General features: G+C 39.8%; 1 protein-coding gene across 1 annotated transcript in view; it reads left to right on the top strand.

The window, feature by feature from the left end:
* Positions 1 to 11,641, top strand: part of POLB (DNA polymerase beta) — a 34,785-nt gene that overhangs the window by 11,842 nt on the left and 11,302 nt on the right. Inside the window, 5 exon segments of the mRNA XM_008054997.1 lie at positions 2,771 to 2,881; positions 4,726 to 4,780; positions 4,878 to 4,950; positions 9,876 to 9,946; positions 11,160 to 11,246. Of these exon segments, the coding sequence (XP_008053188.1) occupies positions 2,771 to 2,881; positions 4,726 to 4,780; positions 4,878 to 4,950; positions 9,876 to 9,946; positions 11,160 to 11,246 (397 nt within the window).

Raw genomic sequence — 11,641 nt, 5'->3', positions numbered from 1 at the left:
GTTTATATTACCATCTTAAACAATTTTAGAGTTGTAACTCAGGAAATCAAGAGCAAGAAGTGACTTCTTTGTTTAAAGACAATGAAATAGTTGTCATTTGCATATTTTTAGAATATATAAGTTGCCTTTGTTTCTTTAGTAAAATTTCAGAAAAAATCTAAAGTCAGAGTAAAAACTAAGTTATATATTGAGAAATATTGTGTGATTTGCAGTGGTTATTAAATGAATATTTGCTTTCAAAGAAGTGATACAAATAGAGCCTAAGTCAAGTAATTATGAAACAGTTTTCTTAAACCTAATATAGCAATCCTTTAAATATAATTATCACTTTTTAAGGGTGTATGCTATATACATGGATTCATTACAACCTATCTGTGGCATTTGGGATTTAGTATCTGTGGGCTCAGTCTATTTGCAAGTAACCCAAATGGCTAGGTGGACAGGTTTTAGAGACTGTCTTGGGTTAAAATCCCGCTTTCACCACTTTGTTAGAGTGGGTGACCTTGATGCTTTAGCTTCTTGCCTGCAAAATGGGTCTTCTGATTAAATGCAATAACTTATTTATAGAACTTAGAGTGCTTGGTACATGTTCTGGTTTTTATGTTAATTCAAAATTCACAGATACGAAATACAACGGTTTATATTCATACCTATATATATGTATAACAAACTCAATATTTTAATTTTATTTTTAGTCATTTACTTTAGTCTTTTCTATGTGCACACAACTGTGGGAAATATTGTATTCAATGTATTGTAAAGACGTATATTTTTCTCTACTTTATATCTCCAGAAGGAATTTATGTATTTTTAAAATTTTTTGTTTACAGACAATTTCTTGCTGTTGCCCAGGCTGGTCATGAACTCTTGGGCTCAAGCAGTCTTCCTGCCTCATCCTCCCCAAATGCTGGGATTACAGGCATGAGCTACCAGGCTTGGCTTTGCTGTTTCTTTAATGAGTCTCACTGCTGTACTCATGCCCAATAAAAGAACACCCAAATGGAACTAAGTCACTTTTAGACTTAAGACAGGATGTTATGACAGTTTTTTAAATAAAAATTGAAGATACAGCTGGGCATAGTGGCTCACGCCTGTAAATCCAGCACTTTGGGGGGCCCAGCTGAGGAGATTGCTTGAGCCCAGGAGTTTGAGACCAGCCTGGGCAACATAGTGAGACCTCATCTCGAAGTGGGGAGGAAGAGTTAGCCAGGCATGGTGGTATACCTGTAATCCCAGCCACTCAGAAGACTGAGATGGAAGGATCACCTGAGCCCAGGAGGTTGATGCGACAGTGAGCCATGATTGTGCCACTGCACTCCAGCCAGAATGACAGAGTGAGACCCCACTCAAAAAAAAAAAGAAGATACAGTAATACTTTTTCTTTCGACAAAATTTCTTGCACAGTGCCTGCACAAATAGATACTCCGTACTAACTGAATGAAGGAGTGGATCAACAAATGAATAATATGAATGAACCTAGTTAATTGGAAAACATTCAGAAGTTGTGGTATTCTGAATGTTTATTAACTGCTGCTATTAACAATAAATTAGGCTGGGCTCGGTGGCTCAGCCTGTAATCCCAGCACCTTGGGAGGCCGAGGTGAGTGGATTGCCTGAGCCCGTGGGTTCAAGACCCGCCTGGGCAACTTGGTGAGACCTCATCTCTACAATAAATCAAAAACTAGCTGGGTGTGGTAGCACGTGCCTGTATTTCCAGCTACTTGGAAGGCTGAGGCAGAAGGATCGCCGGAGCCCAGCAGGTCGAGGCTGCGGTGGCTGGGAGCAGCCACTGTACTCCAGTCTGGGCGACAGAGTGAGACTCCAACTCAAAAAAAAAAACAACACTAAAAAAACAATAAATTAAATAGTTTTGGTCTTTATAAGATTGCTTTTTGCTAAAGTCAGTAAAATTTGGGATGATCCTGGTATGTTTTATTTACTATCTTATGCAATCCTAATAGAAATTTTGATTCAAGAAAGAAAAATTATAAAATCAACTGTTAGGTTTAACTACATGGATTTGAAGAGTCACTTTTACCTAGTTCTTTTTTTTTTTGAGTTGGAGTCTCACTGTTGTCCAGGCTGGAGTACAGTGGCACACTTACAGCCACTGCAGCCTCAACCTGCCGGGCTCAGGTGATCCTTCCGCCTTAGGCTTCTGAGTAACTGGAACCACAGGGGTGCACCACCATGCCTGACTGATGTTTTTTGATTTAATGTAGAGATGAGGTCTCGCCAAGTTGCCCAGGCTGGTCTCAAACCCCTGGACTGAGGCAATCCTCTCACCTCCACCTCGCAAAGTGCCAGGATTACAGGTGTGAGTCACCACACCCAGCTACCTAGTTCTTAACATCTGAAATTTTTTTCTCATAGTATTTTCTTTTTTTTTTTTTTTTTTAGTTGAAATCTCACTTTTGTCACCCAGGCCAGAGTGCAGTGGTATGCTCACGGCCACCACAGCCTCAACCTGCTGGGCTTAAGTGATCCTTCTACCTTAGCCTTCCAAGTAACTGGAACTACAGATGCATGCCACCATGCCCGGCTAGTTTTTTTTGTTTTTGTTTTTTGATTTATTGTAGAGACGAGATCTTACCAAGTTCTCCAGGCTGGTCTCAGATCCCTGGGATCAGGCAGTCCTCTCACCTCCGCCTCCCAAAGTGCTGGGATTACAGGCTGAGACACTGTGCCAGGACTTTCATTGTATTTTCAAAGTCATTTCAGTATATTTTTTTCTTGGATAGTTCTTTGTAAAAAGAATCATTGAGTTTAGCATTTTTTCCCCCCAAAAGTTTTAAATTAACACCTCAACTTTGTCTATCTTCTATTCAGATCTCAGAAAAAATGAAGACAAATTGAACCATCATCAGCGAATTGGGCTGAAGTAAGGAACAGATTTTCTTTTGATATTTGAGATGTAAAAGTAAAATTTTTATAGGTATTGTTTCATATACCATAACAACCCTTCAGGCTTAGCTAAACACAACCATTTTTCTATTCAGAAATGCTAAGATTTCTGTGGACTCCTAGAGAATATATGCCTGTGTTCACACAATGCTTTGCTAATGCTTTCTTGTTTATTTACTTGTTTTGAGAATTTCCCCCATTCTCTTGACTTTAACAGGGAACTTCCTCTTAAAATACATAGAACTGAGTACATGTAGCAGTCAGCGGGTGTTTATTTCATGCCCACGCTGCAAAAAGCACTGCACTAGGTCTGGGGTAAAGATACAGCGAAGTTCAGTGGTGCTTTTAAGGAGTTTGTAGTCTACCTGAGAAGATAGGACGTGAACATGAAAAACTACATTAAGGCCCAAACTGTACCTGTACAATGACCACTTGTATACCTAGTCTGGAATTGAACCCACGTCTTTAAAATGAAAATAAATTAATTAAAAATTAGAAAAAGAAGCAGACTATTTTTTTTTTGTCATAGCGACCAGTGATAATTTGATGAAGGTGGTCACCAAGTACTTGAAACTTGCTTGCTTTTGTTATGTGCCACGTTTTGTCAGATTTATGGTTATCTTGTCACAATAATAAAGCCCACAATGATTTAACAACAATAACAAAAAAAATCTACATTAAAAAAAGGAAAATTTCCATACCTAAATAACAGTATAGGAATAATGAGTAGGCGTATTTCTATATTGGCATCAGTAATTACTTTATGTGCCAGATATAATCTGGGAACCCCCCTTTCTAATTGATTATTTACAGTTATAGTACATAAGCACTATATGTATGTCCCCTGGTATTATATAGTCTTGTTGGTGATTCAGTCCTAATAACCATCTGAATTTTTCCTGTTGATGCCTTGTCATAATATTTTAAAATTTATACTGCCATTCCAAAATGTTGAGCCAGCAAGAGACCAGGGTGGTGTGCTTCTCATTTTCTTTGTGTTTACATTGTAAATGGAGGTCTTCTGGAGAACCTGGTTGTTGTGAGAATTGGCTTTGAGCAGGTGCTACATCATTCTTGACATATGCTTAGATATTATTTCATACTGATATAATATTTTCATAACAGACTTGCGATAGAATTCACATACCATACAATTCACCTATTTAAAGCATACAATTCAGTGGCTTTTAGTATATTCACTGTTGTGCAGCCATCACTATGGTCAGTTTTAGGACATTTTTGTGGTCCCAAAAAGAACTATCCATTAGCAGTCATTCTCCTTTTCTTCTCAGTACTCCCTCCTGTTCCCATTCTACCTTCCTCAGCCCTAGGAAATCACTACTCTACTTTCGTATCGATTTGCCTATTACAAACATTTCATATAAGTGAAATCATATAATATGTGGTATTTTATACGAACTTATTTCACTTAGCATTTTATTATCCGGGTTCATCCATGTTGTAGTATAATATCTTAAAATATAATTTTGCAGAATTTACGAGCAGTAAATTGTAACCTCTAGACTTGCCAGTAGAGGGCAGTCTACTTAGAAAACATGCACTGGCTTAGATACATTTATCTTGTTACGTGAATATGAAGCTTATTTACAGATAAGGTTTAGATGAAGTCTCTGGAAAGGTGACACTTAAGAATTTTGATCCAATAAGGAATAAACCTTCCTTCCCTTGACCTCTACCCCACCCCCAGTTTTACTATTGTCTTCTCAATGAATTCTAGTCTTGATTTATGTTAGGCAATTTAATTTTTAAGGAGATTTAAATTTTACAGAAATCTTTTGTCTACTTATTCTATCTCTATAGATATTTTGAGGACTTTGAGAAAAGAATCCCTCGTGAAGAGATGTTACAAATGCAAGTAAGAGTGTGCTGAATTGTATTCTTTGATTAGAATTGAGAATGTCACTTGTTGAAAAGCTATTTTTGGAACACTGACTTAATTTTTCTTCTATTAGGATATTGTACTAAATGAAGTTAAAAATGTGGATTCTGAATACATTGCTACAGTCTGTGGCAGTTTCAGAAGAGGTAACATACTTTCTAATCTTGGGCTATTCGTGCCTTGATGTTAAAGTTACCTAATGTATAGGAAAACTTGGATGAAAAAGATGTAATTTGTGTTACTTCATAGACTTACTAAGACCTAGCAGAACTAGTTAAATGTATTTGTTTATAGATGGGAATATGTAATAATAACTAGGGGAAATTTGTCCTGATTTTACTATAGGATTTTTTTTTTTTTTTTTTTTTAGCTGGAGTCTCACTCTGTCACCCAGGCTGGAGTGCTATGGCATGCTTATGGCCACCACAGCCTCAACCTGCTGGGCTCAGGCGATCCTTCTGCTTTAGCCTTCCAAGTAGTTGGAACTTCAGGTGCACACCACTACTCCCAGCTAATTTTTTGATTTATTGTAGAGACGAGGTCTCACCGAGTTGTCCAGGCTGATCTCAAACCCCTGGATTCAGGCAATCCTCTCACCTCAGCCTCCCCAAGTGCTGGGTTTACAGTTGTGAGCTACCATGCCTGGCCTAGGATATTGAAATGACTAGTTTTAACAACATTTATAATATGATTTTGGATATAATAAATGCTAATAACATTTATCTTTGGCTAGGTGCTAGTGAAGCTGTAGGTAGTTTTGTTTATATACTTTTAAAGTTTTCCAAGTTTTTCTATAATGGATCTAAGAATAATGTCTCAGAAGTACCAGTTATTACCAGTCCTTACAACAATCAGGTCATTCAGAGATCTCCACTTGCTATGTGAACACAAGCAAAGTGAGAACAACACAATCCTGGTCTCTTACTGACTTAAAATTTTCAAAGGCTAATATGAGCTTAAAAATACGAACTTTTAGGCCAGGTGCAGTGGCTTGCCAGCAACTCCAGCACTTTGGGAAGAGGAGGTGAGAGGATCACCTGAGCTTAGGCGCTCAAGACCAGCCTAGGCAAATTGGCAAGACCTCGTCTCTACAATAAATAAATCAGCTGGACGTGGTGGTGTATGCCTGTAGTTCCAGCTACTTGGAAGGCTGAGGCGGAAGGAGGTTGCCTGAACCCGGCGGTAACCATGGGCATGTCACTGCACTCCAGCCTGGGTGACAGAGTAAGACTCTGTCTCAAAAAATAATAAAATAAATAAAATAAATTTGTATTTAAAACATTTTGGAATACATACCTGGACTGAATCTCTGGCCAACTATGGAGTTTTGTCTAGGAAGTAGATAATGGGCTTTGGAAATACTCCAGGTAACTGCTGTGAGAATCTAGCATTGGCCCGGAGTGGTAACTCACGCCTGTAATCCCAGCACTTTGGGTGACTGAGGTGGGAGGATTACTTGAACTCAGGAGTTGGGGTCTAACCTAGGCAACATAATGAAACTTTGTTTCTTCAAAAAAAGTGAAAAAAATTAGCGAGGCATAGTGGCGCATGCCTGTAGTCCCAGCTACTTGGGAGGCTGAGATGGGAGGATAACTGGAGCCCAGGAGTTCGAGGACGCAGTGAGTTGTGGTCATGTCACTGCACTCCAGCCTTTCAGCCTGGGTGACAGAGTGAGACCGTGACTCAAAAAAAAGAAAAAAAGACTCTAGAACTGAGGAGAGAAGAGGACTAAATCCGTAATTGCTGATGAGTAGCAAGGACATTACCTTGGGGTCAAAAGACCTGGGTTCTGAGGCCAAATCTACTGCCACTGTTAGGTCTCTCCTTATCTTAGATTCCATATTCCAGTTGTTCAAGTATGTCTGCATCACAAACACCTAGTGGGTTATAAAACCCAACACATTGTTATACCCTGTTACAAATCTACTAATAATAAGAATCTCCTTAGATGGGAACTTGGATTCTATATTTTCTTTCTTTCTTTTTTTTCCTTTTTTTTTGAGTTGGGAGTCTCACTCTGTCGCCCAGACTGGAGTGCAGTGGCCACTCCCGGCCACCGCAGCCTCGACCTGCTGGGCTCCGCGATCCTTCCGCCTCAGCCTTCTGAGTAGCTGGAACTACAGGCGTGTGCTACCACGCCCAGCTAATTTTTTGATTTATTGTAGAGATGAGGTCTCGCCAAGTTGCCCAGGTGAGTCTCGAACCAGTGGGCTCAGGCAATCCACTCACCTCAGCCTCCCAAAGGTGCGGATTACAGGCTGAGCCACTGAGCCCGGCTTATATTTTCAAAATGTAGATTTGGAGGCACAACAAGCCAAATGTATGCTGCATTGACCATGACAACCTTCCTGGATTTATGTATTACTATTTTCTTTTTACTTTTACTGTTGAGTATGTTATATGCTTACATGTTTCATATAAAAATGTATACTCTAAGACAGCATACTTCTACCCTGTCTCTGCTTGCTTTCTGTGCCTCTTCCCAATACTGTCCCATTGAGAACCACTGTCCTGTGTATCCTTTCAATGTTTCTACATGAAAATACAACTAAATATGAGTGTGCATTCTTGTTTTGCCTCCTCTCCTTCTCTTTCTTTCACAAGATGACAGAATTTACACATATATGCAGTACTACGCCTTGTTTTTTTCACTTTCAAATACATTCTGGAGATCTTTCCATGTTGGTATATGGAGAACTTCCTTTTTCTTTTTTATAGCTGCATAACATTCAGTTGTGTGGATTATCATACCTTTCATCTGGTCCCCTATTAATGGACCCTGAGTTTGCTTCTTTTTTTACTCATATAGTTTTTGTTTTTTTAAATAGAGTAAATCATTTTTGGTAGTGGGTGGGTAGTGAAATATATCCAAACTTTAGGAGAAATAAATGGGAAGGACAATGAATTTTCTTGTATTTCTTTCTTTCTTTCTTTTTGGAGATAGAGTAATCCTCTGTTGCATAGACTAGAGTGCAGTGGTGCTATTATAGCTTACCGCAGTATGGACTCCTGGACTCAAGTGATCCTCTCACCTCAGCCCGTGCCCATAGTCCCAGCTACTTGAGAGGCTGAAGTGAAAGAATCCTGAACCTGGGAGGTCAAAGCTGCCGTGAGCCCTGATTATACCACCACACTCCAACCTGGGTAATAGTGAGACCTCAACTAAAAATAATAATAGTAATAATAATAGAAAAAATAGCTTTCCCAGCCTGGGCAACATAGTGAGACTGGGTCTCCACCAAAAAAAATTTAAAAATTAACTGGGTGTGGTGGCATACACCTGCAGTCCTAGCTACTAAGGAGGCTGAGGCAGGCAGATCCCCTGAACCTAGGAGGTTGAGGTTGTGATGAGCCATGATCATGCCACTGCACTCTAGCCTGGGTGACAGAGGGATACTCTGACTCAAAAAATAATAATAATGATAATATTTAATGCACATTTAATCTAGTCTTATTTACATTTAAATATCAGGTTAAAGATTATTGATGTATAAGATAACAATCCAAAGACATTGCAAGATATTAAGTCACCAAAACTATGTTTTACATAGGTTCTCCTTATGAAAATGAAAAGTCAGGAGATAGAGAGGATTATTTTATGCTGGGTACCAGGCACAATAGTCAATACTTTTCTATATACTCTTATTTAATTGCACAAAAGCCTATGACATAGTTTTTAGTAGTTTCATACAAGGAAACTGAAGTGTAGAGGAATTTTGAGTCTTCATTTGCACATAGGGAAAAAAAAGGCAGAAAAGAAAGTTCACATAAGTGGAGTCAGAATTTCATAGAATGTAGTAAAAGAAAGCTATAAACAGTTGTGTATATAACTTTCCTGAAACTATGTTGTTCTAGAGTATAAATCAAAACCAAAAGCAAGGCAGTTGTAAAGTACTGTTTTTATTCATGATACCATAATAATAAATTTTATTAATATTTATTTCTTTTTTTTTCTTTTTCTTTTTCTTTTTTTTTTTGAGTTGGAGTCTCACTCTGTTGCCCAGACTGGAGTGCAGTGGCCGCTCCTGGCCACCGCAGCCTCGACCTGCTGGGCTCCGGCAATCCTTCCGCCTCAGCCTTCCAAGTAGCCGGAATTACAGGCATGAGCTACCACGCCCGGCTGATTTTTTGATTTATTGTAGAGATGAGGTCTCGCTGCCCAGGCGGGTCTCGAACATGCGGGCTCAGGTAATTTTTGATTTATCGTAGAGATGAGGTCTCGCCAAGTTGCCCAGGCGGGTCTCGAACCCGCGGGCTCAGGCAATCCACTCACCTCAGCCTCCCAAAGGCACGGGATTACAGGCTGAGCCACCAAGCCCGGCTATTAATATTTATTAAATGAGTTCACTCAGGAATTGAAATGAGTTTTCTGATTAACCTTTATAAACTTTGAGTATATTGTATAATTTGAGATTTTGGGATTTAGAGTTATTCGTAGGTGTATTTTAAAGCTATTCTTAAATGTTGTTTGTATTCATTATTGAGTAATTACTGAGGTGCATTTTTTTTTTTTTTTGAGTTGGGGTCTCACTCGGTTGCCCAGACTGGAGTGCAGTGGCCGCTCCCGACCACCGCAGCCTCGCCTGCTGGGCTCCGGTGATCCTTCCGCCTCAGCCTTCCAAGTAGCCGGAATTACAGGCCTGTGCTACCACGCCTGGCTGATTTTTTGGTTTATTGTAGAGATGAGGTCTCGCTGCCCAGGGGGGTCTTGAACCCGCGGGCTCAGGCAGTCCACTCACCTCGGCCTCCCAAAGGTGCGGGATTACAGGCTGAGCCACTGAGCCCGGCAACTGAGGTACATTTTTTAACACATGAAGTTAACCAGTTGTGTGCAGTGTATATCTAATGCCAATTACTGTTGTTATCCCAGATTCTGTTGTCTGCATCAATGTACCTGAATAGTTGGACAGAAAATTGAAATCTTTTAACTAATTCTAAATGTGAAGCACAGTGCAATAGAAAGTTAGGCTGTGAGAAGTAAGGCTCTTTCGTGTGTGTCACCAGCTTGATTCTGTCTGCCTGACTGAAGCATATAAATGGAGATCCCCATATGTGTACTCTGTTGCTGCAGGTGCAGAATCCAGTGGTGACATGGACATCCTCCTGACCCATCCAAGCTTCACGTCGGAATCAGCCAAACAGGTGCCTCAGAGTATATGATCAATGTGCTCAGTCTTACACAAGAGTGAATTTCACTGGGCACAGTGAGTGGCTCATGTCTGTAATCCCAGTACTTTGGGAGCTGGAGGCAAAAGGATTGCCTGAGCCCAGAGGTTCAAGACCAGTCTGGGCAACTTGGCGAGACCTCATCTCTACTAGAAATTAAAAAATTAGCTGGGCATGGTGGCACGCACCTATAGTTCCAGCTACTTGGAAGACTGAGGTGGAAGGATCACCTGAACCCAGCAGGTCGAGACTGCAGTAGCCATGAGCATGCCACGCCACTGTACTCTGGCCTGGGTGACAGTGAGACTCCGACAAAAAAAAATGAGTGAATTTCATTTTCTAAATGGTGGTTGGATATTTTCAAAATAATCTTTTTGTTTTAATCTTTCTAAAAAATCAGCTGAAGTCTTTTGTATTGGTTGAATTCTGTGAAAGGCAAACTAAGTTGCTTAAAGGGATACACGTTGTCTTCCCTCAGGGAATTGGGAGGACAGTCTAACATTTGAAAGAGATGACATTTAATAAAATATTTCAAGAATTATTTACTGTCCATTATAGATATTTTAAAAATACTTAGTATAATATTCAGGTTTTCACTAAAGAAATTTGTCTCTATTTAAAAATGTATTGAGATGGCTTACCTCAATAAAAATACCAAGAAATTTTACCTCTTAGAAAATCCATGAAGACAAAACACTTTTTATTTTGGAATATATGCCTTTTAAAGAGGAAGCAGCTAATTCTTTGATTTAATGGAACATAAACACAAATGGTATTTGTTTTAGAGTGTCATAAAATTGGTGAAAAGCAGTGGTTACTAAAAATATGTTTCATTTGATAAGATGAATTTTCTCTTAGAGGGGAATGTACTTACTCAGAACATTAAAAAATGTAGGAATTTCTCCATCAATAATCAGAAAATTCACATTAGAAATGTTTTCTTATCCAGGTTGCAGTGGTATATGCCTGTAGTCCCAGGTAATTGGGAGGCTGAAACAGGAGGATCACTTGAACCTAGGAGTTTGAGGCTGTAGTGTGCTGTGATTGCACCTGTGAACAGCCCCTGCTCTCTCTCCTGGGCAATGTGACAAGATACATGGTGACAAGATACATGGTTCTCTTAAAAAAATGTTTTTTGATACAACAGAGTAATTGTTCTTTTTCTTATTTCCCAATTATGATTCTATAGCCAAAGCTGTTACATCGTGTTGTGGAGCAATTACAGAAGGTCCATTTTATTACAGATACTCTGTCAAAGGGTGAAACAAAGTTCATGGTAAGTACTCGCTTTAGTTAGCACATCTGCAAAAAGCCTTGGAGACTGTTCAGTAGCCATTCTGAAAGTGTGACTTCATGGTAGCTTTGAATTACAGGCAATAAATCCATGAGACCTTAGAGAAAAATAATTAGTGACTGCCTGCTAGTCAAAACTACTCTCTGGCCGGGCTCGGTGGCTCAGCCTGTAATCCCGTGCCTTTGGGAGGCTGAGGTGAGTGGATTGCCTGAGCCCGCAGGTTTGAGACCCGCCTGGGCAGCGATACATCATCTCTACAATAAATCAAAAAATCAGCCGGCGTGATAGCACATGCCTATAATTCCGGTTACTTGGATGGCTGAGGCGGAAGGATCGCCGGAGCCCAGCAGGCGAGGCTGTGGTGGCTGGGAGCGGCC

This window comes from Carlito syrichta, unplaced genomic scaffold, assembly GCF_000164805.1.
Source record: "Carlito syrichta isolate Samal-C Ts95f unplaced genomic scaffold, Tarsius_syrichta-2.0.1 Scaffold301626, whole genome shotgun sequence".
NCBI lineage: Eukaryota > Metazoa > Chordata > Mammalia > Primates > Tarsiidae > Carlito > Carlito syrichta.
This window is presented reverse-complemented; position numbering and strand designations above follow the sequence as displayed.